At 43.5% G+C, this 19848-nt stretch overlaps 1 protein-coding gene across 2 annotated transcripts; it reads right to left on the reverse strand.

The window, feature by feature from the left end:
• Positions 1–3780: 3780 nt before the first annotated feature.
• Positions 3781–19416, reverse strand: FFAR4 (free fatty acid receptor 4). 2 transcript variants are annotated; one of them, XM_026710597.2, is made up of 3 exons: positions 18569–19416; positions 9071–9199; positions 3781–4343 (listed from the first exon to the last, which is right to left on the reverse strand). In XM_026710597.2, exons 1-3 carry the CDS (start codon positions 19094–19096, stop codon positions 3936–3938), a joined length of 1065 nt encoding a protein of 354 aa, XP_026566382.1. In that variant the 5' UTR covers positions 19097–19416; the 3' UTR covers positions 3781–3935. The 2 variants fall into 2 exon arrangements, with proteins under 2 accessions (XP_026566382.1, XP_087788563.1); XM_087932437.1 differs by lacking the exon at positions 9071–9199.
• Between the last annotated feature and the right edge of the window lie 432 nt (positions 19417–19848).

Raw genomic sequence — 19848 nt, forward strand, 5'->3', positions numbered from 1 at the left:
GTATGTGTTGTGTCCTTTCTCATTGTGTAAATGATCCACAAATATTATTGTGCTGTCAGAACTTCAGCTGATGGATAGTGAAAATATACCCCCATCTTGATCAACTGAAAAACTTTTCTTGAGGAAGAGGAGGCTGTTACATAAAATACTATTGCAATTTGTGCACATGTTGCATCTTTTTACAAGATACATACCTGTTTTTCTTGAAAATATGCTATTGAGTATTTTATCTTTTTCATACATTTTATATGAACATGGTTATCCAGGGTCCTTTGATCTACAATAGGAACGTGAAAATTTCCCTCACACTGATGCTGGACCAAAGAAATATTCAACAAGCCATTTAGATATTTTTATACCTTTAAGATTATTATTTTAATATAAATAACTCAAGGTGGTGAACATGCAAAATACTCTTTCTTCCTCTTATTTTCCCCACACAGCAACCCCATGAGGTGGGTTGGGCTGAGGGAGAATAATTGGCCCAAAGACGCCCAGTTGGCTTTCATGCCTAGGGTGGGACTAGAACTCATAGTCTCCTGGTTTCTAGCCAGCATCTTAACCACTATACCAAACTGGCTCTCCAAATTGTCTTATCCTATGATGAAACATACATCACGGTCATCATAATGGAAATGTCGCCCCTTATATACTGTACACTGGCTCTCCAAATTGTTTGATCTTATGATGAAACATACATCATGGTCATCATAATGGAAATGCTGCTCCTTATGCACTGGACAGTATTTGTTATAAGTACAGAGAGGCTGAAATTTGCATTGGTTGTTAAGATGCAAGTTCATTGTTTGTCTTCCCTCCCCTCCATTCCCAATGGCCATTGCCAGATCATCTTGCTTGCTAGCTGACATAAAACAAAACCCCTTACTTTGGTTCCTGCAAATAATCCTTTTTCTGTATTCACCTAAATAAAGTAAACCATGGATTAACCAAAATGGGCAGGAGTTGTACAAGATACCGATACTAAAGGTACAAGGTACTGTGTATTACAGCAGCACTGAAAAAAGTGACTTATGACCTTTTTCATACTTAGGACCTACACAGCAATCCCATGGTCCTATGATCAAAATCCAGATGCTTGGTCAATGGTTCATATTTATGACAACTGCTGTCTACCAAGATCATGTGATTCCCCTTTTGCAAAGTCAACGTGAAAGCCAGATTCACTTAGCAGCCATGTTAGTAACTTAACAACTGCAATGATTCGCTTAACAACTGTGCAAAAAAGGTTGTAAAATGGAGCAAAAGTTCACTGAACAAGTGTCTCACTTAACAACAAAAATGTTGGGCTCAGTTGTGGTCATAAGTCGAGGACTGCCTGTATTAGATCTTCAACCGATCTGTTTTAACTACAGTTCTCTCGGGAGGTTCCTTCCAGAACTGAGGGGGTCCTTGGTTACGAAATACAATAGTCAATTGTGTTCACAGGACTCAGCAGTCATACTATAGAGCCGACAGTGTCTGCTGAAGAGACATTACAGCGCTGTTCCCAGTAGTGGCCTTCCTTATCTCACCTGCCCTCAGCCTGTCCATTGGACACAGTTGTCTGTGTTTTTGTTATTAAGCCCTTAACAGAATAGATTAGTTAGGTGGCTTGTCAGAAAAGTAAGGAGTTACCCCGCTTCCCCAAAAATAATACCTATTCACAAAATAAGACCTAGCATGTGTAAACATATGCACCTAATATAAGCCCCATTCCCCCCCCCAAAAAAATAAGCCCTACTTAAGAGCCTGTACATCTGCCAGCCACCCATTCCATCTCATTGCTTATGGTGCCGTGGCCATGAGGCGAGGCAGGGTGGTGGTGGAGCTTACCTCAGGGCCCCCACAGCCAGATCATCCATGCCCCAACAGTTGCTTCATGGCGGCAGCACCAGCAAGCATGTGTAGCAGGAGCGCACATTGCTGCCAGTCCAATTATTCCGCTTGCTTGTGGCAGCAATGGAGCAGGAGGCTGAGTGATGTGCTGGTGCCGCGATGTGAGGTGGGTGTCAGGGCATGGATGGCGTGGCTGTGAGGGCCTTGAGGTAAGCTGGTGCAGGGCACGTGAGGCATCACCATCCCCCCACCTCAACTGGTGGTCACCGGGGCATTGCTCAGCCTTCTGCTCTGTTGTGGCCACAAGCAAGCAGAAATGGGCCGGTGGGCACATGGGTCCCTGCTGGATGGGACTGCTGGAGCTGCTACCATGAGGTGAGGCAGGTGTCGGGGCATGGGTGGCCTGGCTGCGGGAGCCCTGAGTAAGTGGGTGCGGGACGTGTGGGGCAGCTCTTGGAAACAGAATAAGTCAAAATCCTGGCACAGATTTATTAGCAGATTCACTAATGTGGGATCTGAGAGTTATCAAACTTTTTTTTTAACTTCTTTTCCAGAACATTGAGACCAAATTGCTAATTGCAGGCTGGCACTGAAACATCTGCTTAGTAGGATTAATATTTTAAGATACTCTTTGTCTTCTCACCCCAATTTATCTGTATGTTCTCTGCACTCACCTCTGTAGGTAATCCCCACACTACCCTAAGAACTTCTTGCCAGATCTGCCAACTCTAGGGTTCAAATACAATCATAAAGACCAAGAGTCAAAGTTTAATGGACATCCCATTGACAGGAAAATCCATTTAGGATTAGGGTTAAGTTTCCATGAATTTGGACAGAAAAATTGACATCGCCAATGAATTAGGAGTGCAGGGGTATGTTTAGGAGAGCATTTATTTTTTTGAGTCTGGCTTATGTATGTTCCTTGGTAAAATACATGGAAAAATCCCATTGGCAGGAAAATCCACTTAAGGTTAGGGTTAAGCCACCATCAATTTGGAAAGAAAAATGGACATACCAAATAAATTTGGGGTGCATAGGTGTGTTTAGGAGGGTACTTACGTTTCAAGTCTGGCTCATGTACATTTCTTGGTAAAATACACAAAAAAATCCCATTGGCGGGAAAATCCACTTAGGGTTAGGGTTAGGCCTTCATGAAGTTTAGGAGGGTTAGTATGCTTAGAAGGGTTAGGGTTAGTGTTCCTGGTAAAATACATGGGAAAATTGAAGACTTCGTTGAGGACTTCGCAACAGCTTACAGAAAAGTAAACACAGAACACCACTTGGGCAATTGTATTTGAAGCTTTTTAAACTGACGTTTGATTGGCCCATGTCACAGGAGTCTCAGAAAACTGGTTCTTGATTGATTTGTCTTCTAGATAGATTTCTCAACGGTCCAGTTTAAAGAAATTCCAAGAGAACTGGTTCCTGATTGGCCAGGCTGCTATTAGTTCCTACAAAATAGAGCAATTAAAAAGTCTCTTTAAACAAAGAATCAGTCAGCAGTCAGGCTCAAGAACAGAGCAATCAGGAATTGATTCTTTCATTCTCGATAGCCATCAATGAAAATAAATATGTGGTTAGAAATTCTTATTGTGACTTCCTACCGGTAGAGCAGTGTTTCTCAATGTTGGTAACTTCAACTTGTGTGGACTTCAACTGGGGAATTCTAAGAGTTGTAATCCATACAATTTAAAGTTGTCAAGGATGACAAACACCATTCGAAAGGAAATCAGGCATGTTAAAAGAGGTATAGTCCTACTTAAGTGGTGAAAACGCCCAGTAGCTGGCCCTTTATTCCAGTTTATACTTACTCTTATGAAATCAACAGTCCTGTATGAACCTGTTGTTAAGTCACGGATATACACAAGGAGATTTTAAGATCCTGAAGAAATCATTATTTTAATTATTTTAGGATGGTATTGTAAGGAGATGTTCCCAGCTAAACTGTTTTAATGCACATTTATTGCTATCAGATTTATTCATCCATGTTTCTTACCAAAGTAAACAAAACCACAACTGTCTGTACAAATTGTTTTCTCAACTGCTTACTCCAGTTCTTAAAAACTGTTGACCTTCTTCTCATGAGGAATACCATACGGTTATCTGGTGATAACAGCTACGGTGAAATGTTTCTGGTTTTGTTGCTTCACAGACATGTCCGTTGTAGTATCTTTTTTCCCAAGGGGATTTTGGCAACAGAAAAAGATTTGCCTCCAACCATGTTTAAATTGGACTATATTGTATAAGACCGGGTTGATGATTGAATTGGAAAATGTGAACGTCATTATCCAGAAGAAAACAAACGACGCAATGTTCACATCCGGTTGAAACTTCTGTACTAAAATGAGGAGAATGGTGATGATGATGGGGCTCCACATGACAAAGAAGGAAATCATGAGGAGAAACAGAGTCCGAAATAATTTGAAATCTTGCTGGGAAATGCGAATATGATGCTTCTGGGAGTAGGCCATGCCCACCTGCAGGCGTCTCCTTGAGGCCTTGGCGATCTGCAATTGAAACACAGTGGAAAGTTAAGCCTTGAGACCTGCCTTTGTTCTCTATGAAAAGGTTTCAAAAAATTCATGTTTAGGATTTCTTAATCTTTTCTAAATATATATATATACACAGGTACATTACAAAGGTTCATTCAGTGACCATTCAAAGTTATAACGGCATTGAAAAAAAAGTCACTTCTGACCACTTTTCGCACTTATGATTGTTGCAGCATCCCCATGGTTGCCTGATCAAACTTCAGTTGTTTATCAACTGTCTCATATGTATGACAATTGCAGTGTCCTGGGGTCCTTTTGTGTCCTTTTGCGACCTTCTGACAAGCAAAGTCTATGGGAAAGCCAGATTCACTTAACAACTGTGGCAAGAAAGGTCATAAAATGAGGCAAAACTCACTTAACAAACATCTCACTTAGCAATATAGATTGCGGGCTCAACTGCACGTTGTTATGTCGAGGACTAACCTGTATTTTCCAGACCGCCTGCAAGCTCACAGAATTTTCTTGAGGTGAGTTCAAGGTGACAAAAAAAAAATGGGGAGAATACAGGACTGGCCCAAGATGTGGGACAAAGGATGAAAGATGGCTGGTCCCAGCAACTGAAGTATTTTATTTATTTTATTTTATTTGTTTGTCAAACATGTACAAGATAACAAATATAGGTAGGAACATAAACAAGAACAAAGGAAGTAAATACAGATAAACGGGGAAGCTAAGACAGGGACAGTAGGCATGCTGGTGCGCTTATGCACGCCCCCTTTAGGACCTCTTAGGAATGGGGCGAGGTCCACGGTAGACAGTTTGAGGTTGAAGCTGTGAGGGGTTGAGGCTGTAACAACGGAGTCGGGTAGGGCGTTCCGGGCATTGACCACTCTGTGGCTGAAAGATGTTATTTCACTAGAATTGATGGAAAGGCAGCCTGTTATACTATGCACAATAGATCATTTAATAATTTATTGTGCATAACTGCAACGGAGAACATGCTATTGAGGCGTCAAAGATTAAACAGCTGGCGGGGGGAGGGTCCCACCATGTGGTCTCTCAACTTCTGCTGCCCGGGGGGCCGGCGTGGACTAGTTCCACCATTTCCTGATTTGTTACCCTGAAGCTCAAATTATGGTGGCTGAGGAATCTTGATGGAATGTGGATCAGAAAAGAATTCACGTCCACAGTACTACTGCAGCCATGGCAATAATGTAGCATTAAATAGGTCTTATCACACCTATCAAGCTTATATCAACATAGTATTAGGGTTCATTTCGTGTGTGAACTTCAGACCCAGCCTCTGATATTGATGAAGTCAATATGAAAGAATTGAGACATATTATGCTATATCGACAAAAAAAAAGATGATTTAGATTGATATGATTAATTAGGAATAGAGACTCAGAATCTGTGGAATTCTGACTCAGCTACCATATCTGGGCTGCAAACATTGAAGTGATCATAGCTGACAGCAAATTGTCCATTTTCTGCATACCTGCTGCCATCTACTGGCAGTCTGGATTTCTGCCAATTAGATATGAGAGCCCTATAAAGAAGTCCATTCCTTTACAGGTAGTTGTCGACTTATAATTACAGTTGGGGCTAAGTAAGATGGCTGTTAAGGGAGTTGTGTCTGATTTGATGACCAATTTTGCCACCGTTAGGCAAATCACTGCAGTCGCTAAGCAAATCATGCTGCCGTTAAGCAAATCTAGCTTCCTCCCATTGACTTTGCTTGTCAGAAATCAACTGGGAAGTTACAAGCATCAGTCACATGACCCTCGGATGCTGCAACCATCGTAAATACATGCCATTAGCCAAGTGCCTAAATTATGATCATGTGACCGTGGAATGCTGCTTGCAACAGTCGCAAGTGCGAGGACCGTTTGCAAGGCCCTTTCTTCCATGATGGTACAACTTTGAAAGGTTGTTAAACGAATGACGATAAGTTGAGGATTAGCTATATGATGTCATACTAGATTCTGGTCATAATTTTTTTCCTGCAGAAAGAATAAGAAAACTTCCATTCTAAACAGGTAGGATACGACATTTCAAGCATTTGAAAAATGTTTAGACTGCCTAGGAAAATATTTGATATGACAGAAAAGGGAGAAGAGGTCCCTTCTCAATATTAGAATCACTAAAGATGCTGTACATTATAAGTTGGAAAACTGTGGTGTTCCGTGAGTTGCTGGACTACAGTTTCAGCAAATCCAGCCAGGATGGTCTCTCATTTGGCTATTCCTTTATTTGGGCAGAAAAACAGAATAGCAATAGCAGTTAAACTTGTATACAGCCCTCTCTGAACGGTTTTACAGAGTCAGCCTATTGCCCTCAACAATCTGGGTCCTCATTTTACCCACCTCGGAAGGATGGAAAGCTGAGTCAACCTTGAGCCAGTCAGAATCGAACTGTCGAATTGCTGGCAGTCAGCAGAAGTAGCCTGCAGTACTGCATTCTAACCACTGCACCATCACAGCTCTTAAAGTCCTAAAGACTAAAGTCCTAAAGACTGCTTAAATGACTCACTTTAAATTAAAAAATCCACTTGGGGCATTTGTTAAAAGCAGCAGCTTCAGCTACAACAGCCTTCTTTAGGCTTCTACCTTACCTATATGTTGGGAACATCAACAGTCCTAACTGGATGTAAGAGATCAAGGCATATACAGCAACGATTAAGTCAGCTGCACTGATTACCAGCCTGGTTTGGACTTAATTTAAGATGTATATTATGCCCTTTAAAACCCAAATGTTGGCCACAAGATCTGGGATTTCAGAAATAGCAGAGAGCAAGTGCTTTTTTACTGCGTTGGTCTATGATTGTATTAAAGTTTGATCTGTGTGTCTGCTATATCCCTTTGCTGCCATCTACCAGCTGTCTGGTTTTTGTCACCCAGATCTGGCTTGGAATCCAACCAGGGGTTAAAAGATTTCCTGCTTACTCTTAAATCTACCGAGCTTACAAACACAGATTGAGCAGCTTCATTTCAAATTCACTTCCTACACAGCAATTCCTTTATTGCTCAAACCACACCTAACTTCTGGTCTCTCGGCTTTGAGGTAGAAGCTGAAAACTTAACTTTTCCCACATTTAGCAGTTGTTCTCTCCATTCTGATATATTGATTTTTATATTATAAGCTCATGCGTTGAGGTGTTCTTTTTCTGTTTTTACATTACAGTTTTAAGTGTATGTTGTATTTCTAGTTCCATCGCAATAAGGTTGTTAGGTTGAATAAATAAATGTCCCTCCCATTTGTCACTTTGGAATTTGCTATGCGGAGAGGTGGAGTTGGGTGTCAACTCAGAAAAGAGTTGTGATGATTCACAAAGTCAGGAGGAGCTATTGGTTATTGGCCTCCACAACAACATGGACCAGTGGTGGGATTCAAATTGTTTTACTACCGGTTCTGTGGGCGTGGCTTGGTGGGCGTGGCAGGGGAAGGATACTATAAAGTCTCCAGTCAGAGGTGGTATTTGCCGGTTCTCCGAACTACTCAAAATTTCCGCTACCGGTTCTCCAGAACTGGTCAGAACCTGCTGAATACCCACCTCTGACATGCACCATCTGCAGGGAGACTAATAGACTTCCTTTTGGAATTGGTTGGTCACCATGAGAATAGACTGTTAAACTTATTTCCTGACAGTTAAACAATTCATCAGTGGAACGACTGGCCTCCAGAAGTTGTGGCTACTCCAACACTGGAAGTTTTTAAGAGATTGGTCTTTAAGAGATACAACCATGAGTCTTTAAGAGATACAACCATTTGTCTGAAATGGCATAGGGCCGTGATGGTGAACCTATGGCACACATGCCACAGGTGGCACGCAAAACCCTGAGGGCACGTGAGCCATCACCCCAGCTCAGCTTTGCCATGCATGCGCATGTGCCCCCTACCAGCCAGCTGGTCTTCGGCTCTGCCTCACATGCGGGGGGAGCAGGATGCATGCAGGGGCGCATGCGGAGGAGTGGGATGCATGCATGGGATGTGCACACAAGCATGGGGGCGGGCGCATGTGTGGAGGACATGCATACATTGCATTTAGGGCACTTGCTGGAAAGGTTAGCCATTGCTAGTATAGGGCTTTTTGCCCGAGCAGGAAGTTGGACTAAAACAGGGGTCCCCAACCCCTGGTCCATGGACCAGAAACAGGCCGCTGCATGTCAGAAACCGGGCCGTGAAAACTAGCGAAGCCCCATCTGTGGGATGCAGGCATCACACGAAACCACACCTCCCTCGGTACACGGAAAAACTTCTTTCCACGGAACTGGTCCCCAGTGCCCAAAAGGTTGGGGGCTGCCGGACTAGAAGATTTCCAAGGTCCCTTCCAGCTCTGTTACTCTGTTATTAGACTTAGATGGGGTCTGATTTATGTTCTTATCAATGGTGGGATTCAAGTTTCTTACTACCGGTTCTGTGGGCGTGGTTTGGTGGGCGTGGGAGGGGAAGGATACTGTAAAATATCCAGTCAGGGGTGGTATTTGCTGGGTCTCCAAACTACTCCAAATTTCCACCACCGGTTCTCCGGAACTGGTCAGAACTTGCTGAATACCACCTCTGGTTCTTATGTTGCTGACATGATTAAGAATATTAAAAAGTCAATTGTGTGTTGCTTGTTGCATTATCAACTTCCTTCAGTGAATATTCTTGCAGTCTGCTAAAATGAAAATCCAAAATATTCTTGAGGTTTTATGTTTGTGTGTGTGTGTGTGTGTGTGTGTGTGTGTGTATTAAAATACCTGTAAAATCTTTGAATAACTAATTACAATGACCAATCCTGGTACAAGGAAGATCGTGGTGGCAAAGGAGACATCCCAAGCAATTTCTCCTGCAATGCTGGGCCAAACCAAGGTGCAGATATACACTTCCTGTAAGCAAAGAACAAAACCTACATAAACACTTCATTGGATTTTCAACATGGCCTTTCAGAAAAATTCATCGTACTCTTCCGTGTGACATAATCACTCACCAAATATAAGCTATGACACAGCTAATGATTACATTATTATTTATGATGGTAAATAATGGTGTGTGTCCAAATAAAGGTGTATCAACGCCTAAGGAAAATTAAACCAAAGTGTCGTATCAATGGAACTGAATAGCTTGGCAAACATTAGAAGTTATGAGCTCAATCCTGCTACGTTAATAACAGCTGCAGGTTAGACGTGAAAGACGATACATACTTATTCCCTGATGATTACAGGTAGTCCCCAACTTATGACCACAACCAAGCCCAAAATTTATGTTGTTAAGTGAGAAATTTGTTAAGTGAGTTTGCCCCATTTTACAACTTTTCTCACCACAGTCATTAAGTGAATTGCTGCAATTTTTAAATTAGTAATAGGGTTGTTGAGTGAATATGGTTTCCCCATTGACCTTGCTCGTCAGAAGGTCACAAAAAGGAATCACGTGACTCCAAGGACATTGCAACCGTCATAAAGGGGAATCAGTTGTCAAGGATATGAATATAAGCCATGGGACCATGGGGATGCGGCAACGGTCATAAGTGTGAAAAATGGTCGTAAGTCACTTTTTTTTCAGTGCCATTGTAACTTTGAACGGTCACTGAATGAACTGTTATAAGTCGAGGACTACCTGTATTGTTTCCTGTTTCATCTTATGGCCTACACAGCTTGCAGTTCTATAGGGAAGCCTGTTTCTTTAGGAAAGTACTACATCAAATCTTCAAAAGAACAAGGCTATCGTATTTGGCAGCAAAAATCGAGATGACCACTTGGTGGCAGCAAAGAGAAACAGAAAACTCAGTGGTCCCTGAACTCTATGGTCTGGCGGCCCATTGGGGTGGGGGAGAGGGGAACCAGCCTGCTGCCACTGCTTGTGCAAGTCGAGCTGCTCATGCGCACACCGGCCTGCCAGTTGCACAAGTTGAGCTGCGGATATACGCCAGCCAGCTGCTCACGCAGCCCAGTTCCAGATAGGCCACAGCCTGGTAGCGGGGCGTGGCCTGGAGGTTGGGGAACCCTGCTCTAACGCTTTCTTGCCATCGAGTGATTTCTCATCTCGTTTTTGCCTGTTAGATATAACAATACTGCTCAAGCACAGGAAAGCAAAGACTTTTATAACATCTAATTATAAGTTCATCATAACACGTACATTTCTGCACATTTTTGTATATTCCATATTTTCTTATAAATGCCAAAGTTAAAAACATGAGGGAGAGTTTTTTTTTAAAAGAAAGTGTAGTTAAAGTATTGCTGGACTACAACTCCCAGAAATCCCAACCAGCTAAGCTAATGATGAAGAGCTGTGGGGTTTGTGATTCAGTAACATCTATAGCAGTGGCCCTCAACCTTTGCAGCACCAGGGACCAGTTCCGTGGAGATATATTTTCCCGCGGACCAGAGGGGGTGTGGTTTCGTGTGCTGCCTGCATCCTGTGGATGAAGCTTAGTTTGTTTGTGCGACTCGGTTTCTGGCATACCATGGACCGGTGCCAGTCCAGAGACCGGTGATTGGGGACCCCCGATCTATAGGATCACTGGCAGTGGCAGCATTCATGGGTAATGTAACCCAACATTTCAAAGAAGCCCATTTCAAGATCAACAAGTTAAAGGCCACTTCTATGGGATTGGTTCCTCCAGCCAGCATTGCCTGTGTAAAGTAGTCAGAAATCTAGCCCATATCACCCTACAGATAATCTTCAATTTACAGTCACAATTGGGAGTAGACTTTCTGTTGCTAAGCAAGGCAGTTGTTAAGTGTGCCATGCCCAATGTTACAACCATTTTGCCACAGTTGTGAAACAAACCACTGCAACTTTTAAGTGAATCATGAGATTATTCAGGTGAATCCAGCTTTCCTCATTGGAAGCCAGCTGGGAAGGTCACAAACGGTGTTCACATGACCCCTGGATGTTGCAATGGTTGTAAATAGATGTGGGTTGTTAAGTGTTCAAATTTGGATCATGTGCTGCAACGGTCATGCTTGCAAGGACCAGTCATAAGTCACTGTTTTCAATGCCGTTGTAACTTTGAACAGTAGCTAAACAAACAGTTGTAAGTTGAGGATTATCTGTACTTCCTAAATTGTCACACAGTTTACAAACCAGATCTGAATATCGTGATTTTCCTTGTTTTGCAAATCCAGGCTTGTTGGAGGGTCAGAAGTCAGAAACCTGGGATTAATTACTAACATGATTGGCTTAATTGGCTGTAGAAGTATAATACTCATGAAGGTTGTAGCCTGCTGCACACAACAGTATTTTAGGCCTCCTAGATTTGCACTGCAAAAAGGTAGTTGAGCTCTAGATGTCAGCAGAGACACAGAAAACCCTAAAAGTTCTGACTTTGCTGCCACCTATTGGTCATCTAGAATCAGCCTTGAACTAATAGCTTTTATTAAGCTTGGTCAAAGCAAAGTAAGGATTTGAGAAAGGTGTTGCCACCTTTTACATGATATTGTGCTACAAGACACTTTTATCATATTGTGCCCTTATTCCTCTCTATGGTCTCTGGAGAATTTAACTAGAAAAAGTGGTTTGGATTCATGAACATTTTCAGTCTTAATCCAACATAAAATCAAGAAATGGACCTGAAAAATTAGAATTGCTTTTATTTTTTTTATCAGGTCTAAAAATATAGGGGAACATATATTCTGTCAAAAAGAATTAAAATAGCTTCACTCTAATTATTTTCTTTAATGGTTAACAAAATTCGTTCTATTCTTCCCTATTGCATGGGAAAGTTCCTTACTGTTGAATAAAATTGACTAAATACAACATAAAAAGGTTTTGCCTTTTTCTTTTGCAAATAAAATAACAACAACAAAAGTATTGGTCACCAAAGGAAAAACAAATGATGTCAACCTTTGGCATCTATTAGTGGACAGGTATAAAGCAGATATACTAACACCAATTGATCAAATTAGTTAGGAATGTCAATTTTTCTGTTATAAACACAATGAAGTCTGGATACCACACTCAGCCCCCCTCACACAAAGGAAATTTTTTTTTTGTGGAAATATTTTTCTTCCTTAATATAAAATCAGTCCCTATTTGCATCCTGGTATATTTCTGCATTCAGAAATGTTTAAGGACCCTTAAATTTTTATTCTGCTTCTAAAATGTAGCTTTTTAAAGTCCACACCTCTCAGTATCCAGTTGAGGTGGCCATCTTTGAATGTCTGGAGATGACATTTCATTGTTTTAAAGGATTGTGTCCAGAGAGACTATTTGCTTCTGATCAGGCTTAAATCTATATGCAAAGCTGAGTATGGTCACATTAAACTAATCAGGACTGGATCTAGATAGATCCTGGATGGGAGACCACCAAGAAATTGCAGAACTGCAGACTAGGGGTCCCCAAACTTGGCAACTTTAGGACTTGTGGACTAACTCCCAGAATTCTCCAGCCAGCTGGGAGTTGAAAGCCACAAGTCTTAAAGTTGTCAAGTTTTGAGACCTCTGCCGTAAACTAAGTCCAGGTCTATAAGCAAAGCCTAGAGCCATGATGGCGAACCTATGGCATGCGTGCTACAGATGGCACGCAGAGCCATTTGTGCCCGCACTCAAGCCGCAGGCAAACTTTGCTCACTGTGCATGCACGTAACTCACAGCTGATTTTTGGTTGGTTTGAGGCCTTTTTCGGCCTCCCAGGGGCTTGAAAAAAGCCTCTGCAGGATGGATAATAGGCCTGTTTTGTCACTTCCTGTAATACCAAAAGTGACAAAATGGGCCTATTATTCGTCCTGCAAAGCCTGCAGAGGCTTTATTCAAGCCTCTGTGATACTGAAAAAGGCCTCAAACCGGCTGAAAATCAGCTGTGAGGAGCAGTGCAGGTAAGGGGGCAGTTGCGGGGAGATTGCACGCCCATGCATAGGGGACACATTGCCTTCTGGGTGCTGGCATGTGAGTGCAGAAGCACAAGTGCGCACACACTTTTTGGCACAGGAGCCAAAAAAGTTTAGCCACCCCTGGCCTAGAGGAAAGAAATGGCAAATCATGTCCATGCTGTTGCCAGGACAACTGTGAGGTGGTCTCCTTGGAGTCACCACAAAAATCAAGCTCAACTCAGGGGCCATTTTATTTGAAGCCTGTTTAACAACCTGGTTGATGGGAGCTCCAGCAACTTTAAACCGTGAGATTCAGAGGCTGAAGAATGTTTACTTCAATCCTGCTTTTGCTGAGGAAATGCTGATCCATGATCTTTACGCAGGGGTGGGCTGCTGGGGGTTCGCAGGAGTTTGGGAGAGCCCCTAGCTAACCCCCAAATCCCACTCCTGGCTGGCCCCGCCCACCCCTCCCCTCCCAGGAGCCCCCATGTGGCCCATTTTGGATGCAGGTAAGTGCAGGGCATGCACAGAGGCTCGAGGGTGAAAAATGGGCCTCTTGGAAATTTAGGAAGGCCGGAAATGGGCCTGTTTCCGGCTTCCAGAGAGCCTCCGGAGCCCGAGGAGGCCGTTTTCACCCTCCAAGAGGCTCGAAGGAAAGCAAAAAAGCCTCCCCGCTATGGTGCAGGAGGCCAACTAAGCCATGCCCACCATGGTCACGCCCGCGCAGCAACCGGGCAGAGAACCCTTTGCTAAAACATTTGAAGCCCACCCCTGTCTTTATGGATCTTCCCAGATCTTGCTCTATTCAACTTTCCTCCAGTTTTATTCTTTATACCTTAATTATTCAGTCAGAGAGAGAGTTTCTTCCTTCTTTGTCTTTGTTTGCTCACTCGTTGCAAGATGATCAAGATAGAGCCTAACTCAAAATCACTAAATCAAAGCCTACGCAATCTTTTTGAAACGCCTACACTATGTACTCTTAGGACTGTAAAGTACTCCGTGAACCTGGTAATAAGCAGCTAACGTCAGTCTTACTTTGGGGTGAACAAAACTGAGCTCTCCAATTTGAAATGCCACATTTATATTTTAGGGCCAATATGTAATATTTTGCTTGGATCTGAACAAGAAAACAGAGGGGATTTGTTCGCTGTGAATGAATCTCCCCAACTGTCACACTTTTTTTTTCTGTCATAGATCTTTCCTTTATTTACTGTAATTGCCTAAAGATCATTAACCTCATTAGGATAATGAAGGCATTTATGATTTGAATCATTCTTTAACTGCTCTCCAGCCAACACATCAAAGCAGATTATGATCGGAACAATAAAATGCAATAAGCATAAACAAACAAAAAATGTAACACAGCAGCTGATAAATGTATTGTGTGCTATTAGCAAATAGCTTTGTCATATGGAAGCTTTTTAATCTATTCCAAAAATGAAAAGCAAGGTCAATCTCAAATGACTTTCCTGTGTCTTGTTCCAGTTTCAATCAATTCATGGTCACAGTATCCCATCTTTACACACTTTTCCAGGTATTTAAAATTAATAATCTCACCAATCCTTCCAAACAAATACAGTTGACTTCAGAACTAAGTAATTGGCCTTGTTTTATAGCAGGATCTGAATGGAGAACAGCTTACAATTTTGGCCTCTGTAACGTATTAACGGATAATCAGAGTTGGAAGGGACCTTGTAGGTCATCTACTCCAACCCTCCGCCCAAGCAGGAGACCCTATACCATTTCTGACAACTGGCAGTCCAATCTCTTCTTAAAAGCCTCCAGTGATGACACCCCCACAACTTCCGAGGGCAAGCTGTTCCAATGCTCCAAGGGAACAGGATGCTCTATGCTACAGAACTTTTAATATATTTCAGGGGAAGCACAATTGAAATAGATATATGATGGATGGATGGATAGATAGATAGGATAGCAGACAGATAGATGATAAGTAGATGATAGATAAAAGAGAGAAATTCTCTGAATTGAATTCAGCTCCAGAGATAAACTAGAATCTCTATTAAGTAAACCAAACTGAATAAAAACATCCAGGGCACTTTTGTATATATACTGGCATTTTCAGAGCCCCACAAAATCATAGAGGTTTCCAGGATGGGGGAGAAACATTACATTTAAAATGATGGGATGGGAAGAGATGGAAGGAAGTTGGTTGAACGTAAGCAATTGACAAGTATACCTTCAAATTCTACGGAGTGATTTATCAGAGGTTTTCCAATCACAGTATCTTGAGAAGGTGTTTGCCTGTGATTCTCTAATTCTATCCAAAAACAGTAATTACAGCATTAACTGTCTTGGAAAAAAGACATAGAAAGGTACATAGCTTCAAGGTCTCTGCATCCCTATTTGTAATTGGTAACTATAATTTGGCATGTTTCCTCCCTTATTTGTTAGAAAGACTGGGGGGCAGGAACATATCTTTCTGCGTTCCTGGAGCATGGCAGTTTTTATCTTCTGAGGAGAAGCATCTATGCCTGAAAATTTAATATAAATCTCTCCCAAACTCACAGGTAAAGGCAAGGTTTATCCCCCCCCAGAAGCAAGTCTGGGCCTGCAAATTTCACCCCCTTCTGTTAGAAAATAAAAATCGATCCCTCGTGTCTTTCTCAAGCTGAGTACTCTGTTTTTGAAATCATAAAATCAAACTTGGACTGGAGCTTGTGACTGGTGCATAAAGTTGGCTTCTTTCTCATCCTGGCCACACAAGAAGAGACGAAAGGAAAAGCCATCAAATTGAGTTTACTTGACACGCATGCTACTCCATAATGTTATTTGTACTCTCCCAGGAGAGGCAGAGATTCATAACCTGTATTTAAGAAGTTTCCTTTAACTGAGATTTTTACTCTCTTTCGGCATCCTCCACATGGTTCTCCTGTTCCAAATTGGAATCTGGGATCTCCATAGCAGGAAACCTGTCAGATCAAAATGCAGAGTCACCCCTGCATCCTGATCTAGCAAGAACCAGGTGATCTGCTGCCTCATTGTGGGAAGCTTGTTTTGGCTGGCATGGGAACTAAGAATGTCTTGTAGGTAAGTGACCACATTGCAAGAAAAGAGGTGCAAAAAGAGGCTTGTTTATCCATTCACTGTTCCTCTATACCAGGGGTCTCCAACCTTGGCAGCTTTAAGACTTGTGGAGTTTAGCTCCACAAGTCTTAAAGTTGAAGTCCACAAATCTTAAAGTTGCCAAGGTTGGAGACCCCTTCTCTATCCTGTAGTAAGCTGGGGAAATAAACTTATTTTCCCCAGCGAGGCCAACATATAGTAGACTATTTTCAAAAACATGGAGAATTTTACTTGTCCTTCAGAAGCCCAAGCATCCCATGGAGAAGTTATGAGATGTCAAATACCCAGAAAAGAAACAAAAAGTCTGCAATGCAACAGAAGAAGAAAGTTGTTTCTTTCTGGTTTGATGATGAATGGAAGTTGATGAATCTCCTTGCAGAGCTAATGCAGAAACTCAGGCTGGTTAAGAAGAGGCTGGACAGTCACTTGTCTAAGATTGTATAGGTTCTCCTGCTTGAGCAGGGGCTGGACTAGAAGACCTCCAAGGTCCCTTCCATCTTCTATTCTACTCTAATAGATGAACTGAACCCTGCTTCCATCTCCTGTTTATTTCTTTGCTGCACATGCAAAGGACTTCACCCTCTATACCAAGGTTGGCAAGTTTAAGACTTGTGGACTTCAACTCCCAGAATTCCTCAGCTAACATGACTGGAGGTGGAATTCTGGGAGTTGAAGTCCACAAGTCTTCAAGCTGTCAAGTTTGAAGACCTCTGCTCTATACATTTAGCAAAGAAACACAATAAATTGGCAGCAGATGCATAGAGAAGATCATCCCTCTGCCAAGCAGGATGCTTGGTTACTGTGCTCAACACGCAGGACGTCTGGCATGCTCTGAGACAGACACATGGCCGGTTGGTGATGTAGGGACAGAGTGATCCAGGCAAAGCAGCTTGCAACCCCAATTTAGCTGTAGCCTGTTCCCAAAGTATACCCTGAGCATTCAACATCCTGGAGTCTGTTGAATGTTCTTGCTCCCCCGAAACTTTTGGAATTTTGTGCAATATAGTATGTAAGGCAGACTGTCGTGAGCAGCCTTATCCTACTAATGATAGGGTGATTTTGAAGGGACATTGAAGATTATTGAGTCAGGCTTGTGAACCACAACACAGGATGAAACTGTAGCCCAGGGATCCCCAAATAGGCAAACTTTAAGACTTGTGGACTTCAGCTCTCAGAATTCATAGCTGGCTGAGGAATTCTGAGAGTCAAAGTCCACAAGTCTTAAAGTTGCCAAGTTTGGAGACCTCTGCTATAGCCCATCTGATAGACAGATAGCTCCTTCGCTTCTGCTTAAATATCTCTGAGATGGGCCTGGTCTCCAAGTGAAATCTACTAAGTTACAAGTTGAAATCTACTAAGGTCTCCAAGTGAAATCTACTAAGTTGCAAGTTGAAATCTACTAAGGTCTCCAAGTGAAATCTACTAAGGTCTCCAAGTAAAATCTACTAAGTTGCAAGTTGAAATCTACTAAGGTCTCCAAGTGAAATCTACTAAGGTCTCCAAGTGAAATCTACTAAGTTGCAAGTTGAAATCTACTAAGGTTTCCAAGTGAAATCTAGTAAGGTCTCCAAGTGAAATCTAGTAAGGTCTCTAAGTGAAATCTACTGAGCCATTTGGAATGTTGCTAAGCCCCAACCTTAACAGAGGGCGATCACAGTTCTAATCCACACACAGCCCCGAAGTCACTTAACAGTCTTGACTTGGCTGATGCGTGGAGAAATGGAGGAGAGCAAGAAAAACAGCACTGGTGACGCTGAGAAGATAACTAGAGAAAAAGAAGAACGAAAGAAAGAAAACTTCCAACACTAGAAGTTTTTAAGAAGAGTTTGGACAACAACCATTTGTCTGAAATGGCATAGGGCAGGGGTAGGGAAACTTGGCTCTTTTATCACTTATATGGACTTATATGTCCTACATTTGTATATTAAACAGTCCCATTCAAGTCAAAACTTGATTTCCCCTACAACTGAAAAACCAGTAGGCCAGGGATGGGGAACCTTTATGGCTCACTCAGGTATTCTGGGAGTTGAAGTCCATAAGTGATAAAATAGCCAAGTTTCCCCCCTCCTGGCATAGGGTTTTCTGCCTGTGCAGCAGGAAAGGACCTCAGAGGTCTTCTAGTCCAACCCCCTGCTGAAGCAGGAAACCCAACACCATATTTCAGTTAGTTGGACTAGAAGACCTCGAATGGTCCCTTCCAACTCTGTTCATCTGTGAAATGCCCAGGTGCAGTAAGTTGCTTAGGATATGGGTAATATAAAGTTGTGCCTTTGTATGTCACATTTCTTGCCCCATTGGGGTCTTACAGCCCCCTGAGTCAGTCACTCAGGGGGTCGGTCGCTGCCACCACCAGGTTCAACTCACCTGGCCCTTGGAGGGCAGCGGCTGGACGCTGAAGAAGAGGCTGAGCGGGAGGGTGGCCAGAGCCGCCAAGGCCCAGATGGCCAGCAGGCAGGCGGCCACCAGCCGTCCTTTCCAAGGCTTGGAGGGCTTGAGCCGGACGATGCTGACCACCCGCTCCAGGCTGACGGCGGCCAGGGAGAGGATGGTGACGCTGCCGCTCAGGCTCATCAGGTAGAAGAGCAGGTGGCAGACGGCCTCGCCCAGGGTCCAGCTCTCGGTCCAGCGCACCACGGCGATGACGGGGATGGCGCTGATGAAGAGCAGGTCGGCGCAGAAGAGGTTGAGCACCAGGCAGCTGGCGGCGCCCAGCCGGCCTTTGCGACGCAGCACCAGCCGGATGGCGCCCGCGTTGGCCGCCAAAGCCAGGGCGAAGATCGACGCCAGCACCACCGTCTCCACGATGCTCAGCCCCAGGCGGACGGCCGCGTCCTTGAAGTCCGAAAAAAAGGGGAAGAACGTGTCGTTCCCGCCAGCCCCGGCTCCGGGCATGGAGAGCCGAGCGCCCGGGGCATCAGGCGGACGAGCCGGGCGGAGGAGGAGCAGCTTTCGGTCCAGTCCTGTTAGCCCCGCACCCGGCCCCGGATAGGGAATCCCCCGGTCGGCCGTTAACTTCCCTTCGAAGCGAGGTTTGGGGTGGACTGGGAGCACCTTGCTGAGGCCGAGGCGACGAGGAAGTGGCGGGAGGCGGAGGAGAGCTTGCCGCCCTGTCCCGCCGCAGGGAGGGGAAGCGAGGACTTTACGAGGAGTAGCAAGTGGCTCGGAGGAGCGAGCATCGCTGTCTGCCGTCCACACGTTCGGCCAGGGCCTCCTCCTCCTCTCCCCCCACGATGGGACTTAGGAACAAGCCGTCGAGGAAAAAAAAGCGGGAAGCTTAAATGCATCCCCGCCGACTTAGTTCCCATCCTCATCCATACCCCGAAAGCAAAAGGGGACGCGAGGGGAGAAGTTTGAGGAACTAGTAAGGGTCGGCTCGCTCACATAGGGAGAAAAAAAAAAGGAAAATGGGGGGAGTTGTTTTATACAAGTAGTCTTAACTTGGCTAGTCTACCACACTGGCTTTTAGAATGAGCAAGAAAATAACTTGTCTGTCAGATTGATAGATTGATTGATTGATTGATTGTACACTCTGCCCACCTCCTATTTAACCACTCTTATGTAATGTTTAGGGCTGCAATGCAAAGCCAAAGATTAAAGGACAAGAAACATTACTTGTATGAAGGACAAGAAAAATTAGTCATATG

This window comes from Pseudonaja textilis, chromosome 4 (assembly GCF_049901715.1).
Source record: "Pseudonaja textilis isolate UNSWEBS1 chromosome 4, rPseTex1.2, whole genome shotgun sequence".
Lineage (NCBI taxonomy): Eukaryota > Metazoa > Chordata > Lepidosauria > Squamata > Elapidae > Pseudonaja > Pseudonaja textilis.